General features: G+C 37.2%; 1 protein-coding gene across 1 annotated transcript; it reads right to left on the reverse strand.

Moving 5' to 3' along the window:
- Window positions 1–2,713: 2,713 nt before the first annotated feature.
- LOC103260923 (olfactory receptor 51A4) lies at window positions 2,714–3,688 on the reverse strand. The gene has a single exon (XM_008058573.1). It carries the CDS (start codon window positions 3,666–3,668, stop codon window positions 2,727–2,729), a length of 942 nt encoding a protein of 313 aa, XP_008056764.1. The 5' UTR covers window positions 3,669–3,688; the 3' UTR covers window positions 2,714–2,726.
- Between the last annotated feature and the right edge of the window lie 9,555 nt (window positions 3,689–13,243).

A 13,243-nucleotide genomic window follows, 5' to 3' on the forward strand; every position in this document is an offset into this window, starting at 1 on the left:
GGTGTTGTGTGATAGAGCTCCAAGTAATTTAGGTAACTTAGAACTTAATCTGTGTGTAATTTTACAATTACATTTAGAGTTGGGTTTGTCATTCTTGGCATGACTGACATTTTGGGCTTGATAATTCTTTTTTTTTTTTTTGAGTTGGAGTCTCACTCTGTCACCCAGACTGGAGTGCAGTGGCCGATCCCGGCCACCGCAGCCTCGACCTGCTGGGCTCCGGCGATCCTTCCGCCTCAGCCTTTCAAGTGTCTGGAACTATAGGCGTGCGCTACCACATGCGGCTAATTTTTTTATTTATTGTAGAGATGCACTCTCGCCAAGTTGCCCAGGCGGGTCTCGAACCCGCGGGCTCAGGCAATCCACTCACCTCAGCCTCCCAAAGTGCAGGATTACAGGCTGAGCCACCGAGCCCGGCTGATAATTCTTTTAGATAGCGGATGTCCTGTGCATTAAAGAGTGGTTAGCAGCATTTCTGACTTTTAACCAGTGGAAGTCAATAACAAAACCACATTCCCAGATTACAACAAACAAAAGTATCTCCAGACATTGCCAAAGGTCTGTTGGAGGAAGCATTGCCTCCAGTTGGGTACTAATGTTTTAGAAGTTCCAGATAGGGATTTTCATTCCTCTAGAAACTATGCTCTGCATTTCAGAAACATGTGGGAATCATTATGTTAACCATCAGGTCCTCCCCTCCTTCACTGGCATTTTTGTATTTTTATTTTTCTTTTCATCTCATTTTATTAAGGATGTCAGAATATCCTAAAATATAGATTATCTTGTGACTATTATATGTGACACGTATGTACAATATCCTGTAAGAATTAGGTGGCTCTTAAGACCACTTAATTGACACTCATCTTGTTAGTGGACACTGTTGAAGTTTTCACATTGTGCTGCCTATTCTTATACCAGGGAAATATGAGATTCCATTTCTTTTAATTAATAAACTATACCAACTATCGTTTTGTTGTGTTACAACCTTAAATCTCATGTGTGTATCTGTGAGGTTATGAAAAGGAAGAAGTATATAGTTATGTACCTCAAACACACACACAAAATTTTGTTCTGATCTAATGATAGGGTTTTCTATACTAGAATAGCTTTGTGAAAATAGATGCAACCCTGACTTTGAAAACTGAAATGTAACCAAGATAACACTGTTCTGGAGTAATCCCAGCTTTTGATTACCTATCTGTGTGAATTCCATTAAATCAATCTCTCAGAGTCTCAGTCTCTTAAATTAAAATAAAGGAAGAGATACTTCATAAGAAAATGGGTCATTGTAAGAAATGAATAAAAAAATTCCTAAAAACACCTGGAAGTATATCTTTTCATATATTGGAAGTTCAAAAACAATACTTATATCTATTAAAATTTTTCATTTATTGTGAGGTACTATCCAGCTGTGAGCTGATTATTATTCTTTAAGAATTTGGCACTTCTGTAAGCTGTCTCATTATATAACTGAGGATAAAAGTGTAAGAGACTAGAATTGGTGTGGTTAGTGAAATAGATTTGGCAATGAGTGGGTATAAGAAGGAAAGTTAAGTTATTTGTCATCTATAAATCTAAGACAAAAAATTTCTTTTTAGCACCATATCTTTTCTATTTCTTAAAATCTTTGAACGTCTATGATATGCATACACTAGGAAAACACTATTGAAGAAAATTTTACTCCACTTCAATGGAATATTACTAAACTCTTCAACAAACAATTTTTCTCTAAATATGGCATTATTTTTACATTTGTTCACCATCAATTATTTATTGAGATAGACTCTGCATCAGAAATGTCCTAGACATTAAGTAGACAAAAGTAAAAAAAAACAGATTTTTTTCCAACTAATTGATAGTAAACTTTATTCAGAAAGTTGAAAAAAGAAAAGAACATTAAATATATCTAAAATTGTAAATATTAAGTATAGTCAAGAAAGAAGAGTAAACTAGTGGTAAAAGAATAAAAAAGAGGGTTATAATATAAACTTGATTTGAGGTAACTATGATGAAATTAAGCTGAAATTTTAAAATGAATAGAAATGAGTTTTGCAATATTGGATTCAAAATTACTTTAACAAAAGATGTCTGATATGAAAATTCACAGAAAACAGAGAATTCTGTAAATTCAATAATTTTTTAATAAACCAATGTGATTGGAATTTAATGATGATCTGATGATGTTGAAGTAGATAGGGTCCAGTCCATAAATGGTCTTAGAGTTTGTACTTCATTGATTTAAGTCTATTTTTAAAGAAGTGGGAGTTTATATTTAAAAGAGGCACTTCAACATCCAATTTGCCTTTTAAAAAGATGACTCTTGTCATACACAGAAAATCAATTCTGAGGCAGTATTTCACTAAAGAAAGGTTGGTGGCATATAAGTGATTAAATGGATAAGGATACACTATGAATATAAAATCTATACTTAGAATTAAAAGAACATGGTATATATAGATTGAATATGGGGAATGAGGAATCCACTTCCGTCAGAACTATAGACAGTGCCATTTTTTGGTTTTGGTTATAATCTGTTAGTTTTATCAGAGATGCTATCATAATATCTATATTTATTCTTAACTGAGATGGGGACCTCAGGCAATGTACTTTCTGTTTCTAGTTCTATACCTATTTCCAGTATCCAAAGTAAGTGGATATTTACTCAAACTTACTTTAAATCTTTTACCTAAGACATTTACTAATATTTTTTTCTATCACATAGATGATTATGTCTGCTTATGAAATAATTTTGCTATAACTCTCATTCTAATTTGTCTAGTTTTTACACAATAAACAATTGGGTTCATCAGTGGGGGTACAAGTAAGAGAACATTTGCCATGAGAACATTAATTAGAGGAGATACATGCTGGGCAAAGCGATGGACAATGGCCAAGTTGATGATAGGGAGGTAAAAAATGATCACTGCACAGATGTGTGAAACACAAGTGTTGAGGGCCTTAAGCTGCTCTTTTTGGGATGCAATTCCCAGAACAGTCTTGAGAATCAGGATGTAAGATACAGCAATAAGCATAAAGTCTACCATAAGGCACAGGGCCCCAAAAAAGCCATAGATGACATCAATTCGGTTGTCAGAGCAGGCCAACTTCATGACATCCTGGTGGAGACAGTAGGAATGGGATAATTGGCTTTTATTACAATAGCTCAGACTTCTCAAGGTAAAGGGGAAAGGAAGAACCAAGAGAATGCTCTTAAAAGAGAATACCATTCCTATTTGGGCAACTCTGACAGTTGTAAGAATTGAGCTATATCTCAGAGGGTTGTGGATGGCTAAGAAACGGTCAAATGACATAATCAGGAGGACTGAGGACTCCAGTGCTGAGAAACCATGAATGAAGAATTCCTGGGCAAAGCAGGCATTGGCAGAAATTTCAGGAGCATTGAACCAGAAGATCCTTATCATGGTGGGCAGAGAGGATAAAGACAATCCCAAGTCAGACATAGCCAACATGGAAAGAAAATAGTACATAGGCTCATGCAAAGAGGACTCTGTCTTGATGATAAAAAGAATGGTGCAATTTCCCACAACAGCAATAAAATACATGCTGCACATGGGAATAGAGATCCAGATGTGTGTATCTTCTCGTCCTGGCATCCCAACCAAGAAGAAGGTAATGATTTCAACATGTGATGTGTTGATAATGGACATGATGCATTCAGAAGACTCTGCAATGAAACATATACTTATTTTGGTGAAATATGAATTTCTAGACATTAGTAGAAAAAAATCAATGCTAATATTTATGGCTTCTTTCTGTTTTCTTTGAATGAAACAAACAAAGCATTTATGTGGCCATGATATAAAGATAAGTGGATGTCACATTAGATTAGAATATACCTATCTCCTAAATAGGAAAAAATTATTTCTGGCAGTGGTTTTCTTTTAGAGAAACCATATTCAAATTTTGTATTTAGATATGCATCTAATTTCATTTTTCCTGTGAAATATTAGCAAACGCTAGTCAATTAATCTGGAATCCTCTACTATTTTTTCGCTTTCAGGTCTATGTTCAGATCTTCAGTTCTGTGTGGTTGATTGCCAAAAAGAGAAATCAAATGCAAGGCACATAAATGAGAATATCTGGGTACATACCAGAGAGTGGATGTTTTGGTAAACACTTTTGAGAGAAGTTGAAGAATCCTGGTACAAAAACTCAAGGTATTGTTGAATTTATCTGCCACCAAAAGTTCCTCCTGCTATATGAGGACTCGTCTCTTTGTTGTTCCTTAACCGCTGGCTTTGGGATCACTGAGTTCTCTGGGGATTGCAGCCAGGTTTGATCTGTTCTGAGGATAATAATCAACAACTTATAAGTGGGTACTAAACACTGGGCACACAGAGCACAAGGATGGAAATAACAGACATTGGGGACTGCTAAGGGAGAGAGAGAGGCAGGGGCAATAAGGGATGCAAAACTACCCCTTGGGTACCATGCTCACCACAGGGCGGAGAAGGGGTGGAGGCTCATCAGAAGTCCAGACCTTGCCTTCACACAATATACCTGTGTAACAAATCTTCCCATATTCCCCACGACTCTAAACTTTTAAAAAAGAACAAACATTTGCAGATAAAGCAAATTCACATACATAACTGATGCCAAGGACATGAAATAAACACCTACACCTGTAATAGGAGACTGGTTGGAGAGAGGTCCTTAATAACCAGGTTTTGGAGAGATGTGGTAAAGCCTGTGCAAAAGCTAGGATCTTTCTGTTAGATAGTTGGCTTATGTATTTCTCTACAGAACATACACCCTAGGACAACGCTCTCTAACATTTTTTGGCATCAGGGACCGGTTTTGTGAAAGATAATTTTTCCTCAGATTGTGGTGGGGGGTGATAATCAGGCATTAGATTATCATAAGGAGGTCCCTCGCATGCGCGTTTTATATCATGCACAGTTCACAATAGGGTTTATGCTCCTGCGAGAATCCAGTGCCACTGCTGATCTGACTGCTGGAGGATCACCTACTGCTGTGTATTGGTTCCTAACAGAACACGGATCGGTATTAGTCCACAGGTTGGGGTTGGGAACCCATGCCCTAGAAAACAAATTTTTATCCTAGATTTTAGTTCTGAATCCTGGATCCAACCTTCAAGATTCTCTGCACATTATTAACTATCTCTTAAAGCCAAATTGTCCATTTCCTCTCTTTCCAAATCTGTTTTTTAAAAGAAACCTATATGTTAAAGAATTCACCGCCAAAAATCTGAACACTTTTGTCTCACATTTTGTATATATCAATAGCCATTATTTATTGAAAATTTAAATTGTATCACTTAGTTCCATTACTAGATAATTATTTTGATTTCTGGAATCTATGGAATAATTTTGAGTAATATTATTATCTTTATTTTATTGATGAAAATCTTTCTCAAGGGGATTAAGCATTCTGCCCAAGATCACATAAGTGTTATAGGGTAAAGGTAAGATAGGAACTCAGGTCTTTCATGTTCCTGATAATAAAACATACAGCATGCCATCAGGATGGACATTCAATATGTGAGGAGTTATGAACTGAACAGATGGCTGCAATGCTCTATTATTTTAAGCATTAAAAACTTACTACTAATAGATTTTGGAGGATAATAGGAAACATTTAGTCCTACAATTGCAAATCTTTGGAACAGTGAAAATCATGCCAGCATAGGGATCCTAAGGAAAAGACTCTTGAGGAGGGGAAAATAAATATGTATATATATTCTCCTGCATTAATTTATAGGCTTTAGATGGGTATTAATATAGAGTTGACTAAGGAGAGGAAACATAAGAAAGTTTTACTGTAATCCTCCCACAAACCCTTTTAAACTGCGTGGACATCACTTCTTTTAAAGATTGACCACTCATTTAAAAACTGCCTACTCTTTTTTTAATCCAGTCCAGTTTTGATTGTCAGCACAATTGGGTCCACACTTTTGCTATTGTAAATAGTACTGCAATAAACATGCATGTGCAGGTATCTCTTTTGTAGAGTGATTTAAGTTCCTCGAAATGTGGTACATATACATGATGAAATATTATGCAGTCTTAAAGAAGAACAAAATTATAGACTTTGCACACCTTGGATGGATTTAGAGTCTATAATACTCAGTGATTTATCACAGAAACAAATAAATTATGTTCTCATTCATAAGTGGACCCTGAACATCTACCATAATAATGAAAGAAAGGAATGGCAGTAACTGGAAACTGCCGACGGGGTGGAGCACATAACCAGGCAAAGTGGGGACCAAAGGGAGGTCCAAACTTTACCTGTACAATGACCACTTGCATACCTAATCCTGAACTGTACACCATATATTTAAAATAAAATAAATTTTCAAAAAAATTGCCTACTCATCACATCCCACTTGAACATAATGGGGAACTTGGTTATTATCAATTCTCTCCTTTCTGTTTTGCCTTCTGTCTGAGGTTTCTTCTGGTTTTTCTCATTAAAGAGAAAGCAGAACGTATTTTTTTGTGTGGGTAGTAATTGCTTTGGTGGAGTTATGTGTCTATTAACTCAATGTCCTACTAGGTAACTGAGTTTGTTTGTTCCATGACAATGTAAAGGGAAGGTAGCACATATATTTTATTAATTTTTTTTTTTTTTGAGTTGGAGTCTCACTCCGTGGCCCAGACTAGAGTGCAGTGGCTGCTCCCGGCCACTGCAGCCTCGCCTGCTGGGCTCCAGCGATCCTTCCGCCTCAGCCTTCCGAGTAGCCGGAATTACAGGCACGCACTACCACGCCCAGCGGATTTTTTGATTTATTGTAGAGATGAGGTCTCGCTGCCCAGGCGGGTCTCGAACGCGCGGGCTCAGGCAATTCACTCACCTCAGCCTCCCAAAGGCGCGGGATTACAGGCTGAGCCACCGAGCCCGGCTGTTTTATTAATCTTGATTGTCCTCTCTCTAGCACGATGAATAGCATAAGGTTGTTTAGTAAATGTTTGTTGAATAAATAAATGATTATGCTTTTAAAACTGTCATCATAAAATATGTGCTGTTTTTTACCTTTATTGTCATTCTAATTTTGCTATGCTTGCTATGGAATAAAATAACAGATTGGGAAATCTTCTATTCTCTGAAAAAGTATATATAATATTGGGTTTTTTTTCTTAAATGCAATATTATATATACTTTTTCAGAGAATAGAAGACTTCCCAATTTATTTCATGAGTAATTCTAAACCAGTCAGCTACATTATTAGAAAAATGTTATCAATGATATATAACTCTCATGAACATAGATCTAAACATCTAGTAAATAGGAATAGAGTACAATGACCTAAAATAAGGATAATATATCATGATCAAATACAGTTTATCCCAGAAATACAGTACTAGTTTTGAAGAATCATTAATGTACTTCTTCACAGAAAGAAATAAAAGCAATTAAAGTGTATGATAACCTCAATAGATAAAATTCAGTTATCTTTATCATACAATATTTACAGAAATCAGACATAGAGGAGTACTACTTTGATTTGATAAAGACACATAAAAATACTGCAGTCAACATTATTTTAATAAAAGTGATTTATAAAAGCATTGATAAAAGTGTTGTTTTCATTCTGTCAAGAAAATCAAGGATGTCCCTATCAGTACATATGCTCAAAATTATACTAGATACACAAGACAATGTAATACAGAAAGCAAATAATAAAAATATAAAAGTTTAAAAGGATAAAGTGAAAACGCTCCTATTTTAAAATATGATTGCTTATTTAAAACTTATAAACATTAATTCACTTAGTATAATGATCTCCAACTGCATCCAAGTTGCTGCAAGGGTCGTGATTTTTGTTCTTCTTTATGCTGTGTAATATTCCATCATATATATGGACCACTTTTTCTTTCTCCAGTTGATTTTGATGGGCAACAGGGTTGGTTCCATGTGTTTGCTAATACGGATAGTGCAGCAATAAACATGCATTTGCAGATGGCTTTTTAAAAATATTGTTTTGTTTTGAAGATGCGGGGTACAATTCAGGGTTAGGTATGCAAATGTTCATTACGCAGGTACCCTTGTTGATGAGGTATCCTCTTCCCTCCCCTGGCAGTTTCCCTCAACTACCAATCTCACCTTTCCTCCTCTGGCTTCTACACTGTTGGTGGGAATGCAAACTAGTGCAGGTATCTTTTTTTTTTAGAACAATTTATGTTACTCCAGTATATTTCCAGAAGGGGGATTGCTGAGTCATATGGAAGATCAATTTTTAGTTTTGTTAGGAATCTCTCCACTGCTTTCCATAGAGGTTGAACTTGCTTTCATTCCCACCAGAGTGTAGAAATGTTCCCTTTTCTCTGTAGCTGCACCAGTACCTGTTGACTTTTTACTTATTAATGACAGCCATCCTTACTAGAGCTAGATGGTATCTCACTGTAGTTCTGTAGTTTTAATTTGCATCCTCATTTTACCTCATAACTCTATAATAATTTCAAAAATTAAAATAAAACTTACAAACATTAAAATTAAGTGAATTTAGAAAAGCTACCTAGATATAAGAACAACCTACAAAACTGAAATCCAGCATACTGGAAAACAATCATATATTAAAATTTTTTGCTTAATTAATTTATTATAGAGTTGTGGGGTACAAGTAAGGATTTACTTGTATATAAGTAGGTTGCATGAAGGTGAAATTTTGGCTTCTAGGTGGTCCTCACTCCCCTGGTAGTGGACCAGGTACCCTTTGTGTTGTCAAGTATCCCCCTCTTGACTCCCTCCCTCCACTAGCTGTGCCCAGCAACTGCTGATCCTATCCTTGTAGTAATGTGAATAGTGTTCAGGGTCCACTTATGAGTGAAAACATACAGTATTCAGTTCTTTGATTCTCTGATAGTTCACTTAGTGTGATGGTTTCCAATTGCATCCAAGTTGCTGCAAAGACCATGATTTTGTTATTTGTTATGGCTACATAATAATCCATCATGTATATGTACCACATCTTTTTCTTTATCCAGTTCATTTCTGATGGGCATCTGGGTTGGTTCTATGTTTTTGCTATTGTGAATAGTGTGGCAATCAACATGTGTGTGCAGGTGTCTTTTTGGTAGAGTGATGCATGTTTCTCTGGGTATATTCCCAGGAGAAGGATTACTTGATCATATAGAAGATCAATTTTTGGTTCTTCTAGGAATTGCCCCATTCCTTTCCATAGAGGTTGAGATAGTTTACATTCCCACCAAAAGTGTAGAAACATTCCCTTTTCTTTCCACCTACACCAACATCTGTTTTTGTTGTTGTTGTTGTTGTTGTTGTTTTGTTATTAATGATAGCCATCCTTACTGGAGATAGGTGGTATGTCATTGTTGTTTTGATTTGTATTTTTCTGATGATTAATGAGGATGAACATTTCTTCATGTGTTTGTTAACTGCTTGTATGTCATCTTTTGAGAGGTATCTATCCATGCCTTTTGCCCAATGTTTTTATTTTTATTTGTTTTCTTTTCCCATTCACTTTATTTTTGTTCCTTGTATATTCTGGATGTCAGAACTTTGTCAGATGCATAATGCATAATTTGCAAATACTTTTCCCATCCTGTAGGTTGTCTCTTGATTGTTTTTTGTTGTTGTTGTTGTGCAAAAGCTTTTCAGTTTTATGAGGTTCCACCTGTCTGTCTTAGCTTTTGTAGTATTCACTTTTGGGGACTTGATCATGAATTCATTGTCCACTCTGATGTCCAAAAGGGTATTTCCTACATATTCCTCTAGAATTCTTATAGTCTGAGGTCTTACATCTAGGTCCTTGATCCATTTTTAGTTTATTTTTGTATATGGTGATAGATATAGTCCAGTTTTAGTCTTCTTCATGTGTTCAGCCAATTTTCCTAGCACCATTTGCTAAATATGGTCTCCTTTTCCCAATAATTGGCAAAAACTTGACAAGAAAAAAGAGAATTACAAGCCAATCTCATTAAGGAACATAGATACAAACATTCTCAACAAGATTCTAGTAAATAGGATCCAATAACACAACTCAAGAATCATCCACCATGACTGGGTAGTCTTCATTCCCCAGATGCAGAACAGGTTCAACATTTGAAACACTATAAATGTAACTCAGCTCATTAACAGATGTAAAAGCAAAAGCAATATAATTATATTATTATAAGTAAAAAAGGTATTTGACAAAAGTCCAGCATTCCTTTGATAAAAACCCTCGAATGCCTAGGCATAGAAGAAACATTCCTCAAAATGATAAGAGCCATCTATGATAAACCCACAGACCATATTTTGTTCAATGGACAGAATTAGGAAGAATTCCACTTAAGAACAATAACAAGATAAGGATGACCACTCTCACCCCTTCTATTCAACATAGTGCTGGAAGTCCTTGCCATAGCCATCAGGCAAGAGAAGGAAATTAGGGCTATCCATTTATTAAACAAAATGCTATGTATATTAATGTTCAAAAACATTAAATATATAAAAATAAATAAGGTAAATTACTTTCAGGATATGTAAGCTGAAAACATTGCAAATTGCCAAAAATTTCAAGGGAACATAATTAACACAGAGTAGGACATGCTCATTGATTGGAAACTCTATATTTTAAAGATGTAAATACTTCCCAAAGTAATGTGACTATTTAGTGCAATTTCTGCCAAATTATAGAATCTTTTATTGTTTAAATTGTCAAGTTGATTTGAAAAAATAATCTAAAATAGGTAAGAGAAGAAAAATGTTGAGAGGGTAAGACGGTGACAGAACCAGTGGGAGTGTGAGAGTCTCTGTATGGGTGAGTGTCCATAAGTATGAATCTGTATGTGTGGGTGTGTGCCAGTGGGGAGCAAATGTCTGACTGAGGGGAGACATAGGATCAAGCATCTAGGTCTCCCCTGCAAAGGCAGCTGCAACTTAACCTTGCTCTGAAATCAGCACACCTGTTGTACAGGATCATCCACCATTCTTGGAGTATCTCTTGGGAAAAGGCAGCAGAGATCAACTGGCCCTCTTCACCTGGCACCTGGCTCATACCACCACCTGCAGCAGCTGGCCAGGGACTGACAGTGGGGACTGTGGAGAAAGCACAGGAGGAAATCTGGAGATGAGCCCCACCGGAGAAGAGGATGCAGACTGCTGCCATTTTCTCTGTCTTGGGGTGGGGCAGATACCTTCTTTAGCCAGTCCAACTCTGAGCAGCCTCCATCCTGAGACTGAGGGGTGGTTTCGGCACCCCTCTAGGATTGACCAATGTTGGCCCAGAGAGGACACTTCAAGAACATGATACCAGAGAGACAGTAGCCACACCCCCATGCTGGTCCAAACATGATCATAGTTGGAAACTTAAATTCCTTACTAACAACCCTAGATTTATCATTGAAGCAAAAAGTCAACAAGGAGATACAGATTCTCAACTTGATACTTCACCAAATGAACTTAATAGATACAAAATACTCCACCAATAGCCATGGAATATACATTCTACTCATCACAACATGCAATGTACTCCAAGACTGACCACATTCTCAGCCATAAATCAAGCGTAAACCAATTCTATAGGCCAGACTTGGTGGCTCAGTCTGTAATCTCAGCACTTTGGGAGGCCTAGGCAAGTGGATTGCCTGAGCCTGCGGGTTTGAGACCAGCCTGGGCAACTTGAAGATCTCGTCTTTACAATAAATTGAAAAATTAGCAGGACATGGTAACGCATGCCTGTAGTTCCAAATACTTGGAAGGCTGAGGTAAAGGACTGCCGGAGCCCAGCAGGTCAATGCTGGGGTGGTTGTGAGTATACAATTGCACTCCAACCTAGGCAACAGAGTGAGACTCCAACTCAAAAAAAAAAAAAAAAATTCCATAAGATCGACATACTGTCAAGGTAGTAAGCAGGCTCCTGTCTCCAGTCTCTCTCCACAGAGAAATAAAAATAAATATAAATACCAACAAAATTCCCCCCCAAGCCCACAAAGACATGGACACTAAATAGCATGATGTTGAATGACTCCTGGGTAAACACAGAAATCAAAACAAAAATTAAATGATTCCTGGAAGCAAATGAAAATAAAGACACATCTTATCAAACCTCTGGCATGCCATGAAAACAGTAGTAAGAGAAGAATTTATATACCTATGAACACACATCAATAAAATAGGAAGATCACAAGTTAACAGCCTAATAAATCACCTAAGGGAGCTGGAAAGACCAAAGCACCAAAACCTTAACTTCAGAAGGAAGAATCCAGATAACCAAAGAAAAAGGTCAAATATGGGACATAGAAAATAAAAATATTATAGAAAAAAAAATCAATGAAACAAAAAGCTGGCTCATTGAAAGGTTATGCAAGATTAATGGACCCTGGACAGATTGACCAAGAAAAAGAGAAAGTTCAAACAAACAGAATCAGAAGCACAAAAGATCAAGTCAAAACTGACTCCAAAGGAAAGTAGAAGATTATCAGAGATTACTAAGTACACCTGTATGGAAACACACTTAAAATTGGAATAAAATGGAGTACTTTCTGACATCCCATAACCTTCCAAGATTGAAACAATAAGAGATTTAGACCCTAAATAGACCAAAAACCACCCAATAAATTGACTCTGTCATAAGAAAACTACCTACAAAACAACAACAAAACAACAACAACAACACTGGACCAGACAGTTTTGCAGCATAATTCTATAAAACATACAAAGAAGACCTGATATGAATCCTATTGAAAATATTCCAGACTTCTGACAAGATGACGATGGAGCAGCATGGTGTGTGAGGCCCTCTGTGAAAGGGAACACTCATAAAGACCCTAGATCTCTCCCAAGGGCTGTAGCTCCCATCTTCCGCAGTCTGCTCTTCACAGGGAGCTCAGTGGCCACCATCACCCACTGTTGCTACTCAGATATCGCGGTGGTCTGGGCTGCTCCTGCAGTTGCGGATGCTGCCGCTGCAGTCATTCCCAGCTCATGCCTGAAGCAACCCACGACTTCAGACCGTGAAGCCCCCGCAAGCAGGATTTTCTGAGATCGCCGCTGCCTGGCTGCTGCTGTCACTACCACACCAGACCCCTAGCCTGGAGAAAGTCCTGTGGAACTCCCCCTGTGAAGTTGCCACGGCAGGTCATGGATCCGTAACCAGCTCACTCCCCTTTGGACTGTAGCTGCAAGATAGCACCACCTGCTGGGGAACCAAGGTGACAACACCAAAATGGGAATGGCAGAGGTTCATCCCTCTTGAAAAATAGAAAAAGCCAGATCTCAGTAATAGACGGGGCAGGGGCCCATATTTGAGCTGTTC

Source organism: Carlito syrichta, unplaced genomic scaffold (assembly GCF_000164805.1).
Source record: "Carlito syrichta isolate Samal-C Ts95f unplaced genomic scaffold, Tarsius_syrichta-2.0.1 Scaffold303433, whole genome shotgun sequence".
NCBI classification, from domain to species: domain Eukaryota; kingdom Metazoa; phylum Chordata; class Mammalia; order Primates; family Tarsiidae; genus Carlito; species Carlito syrichta.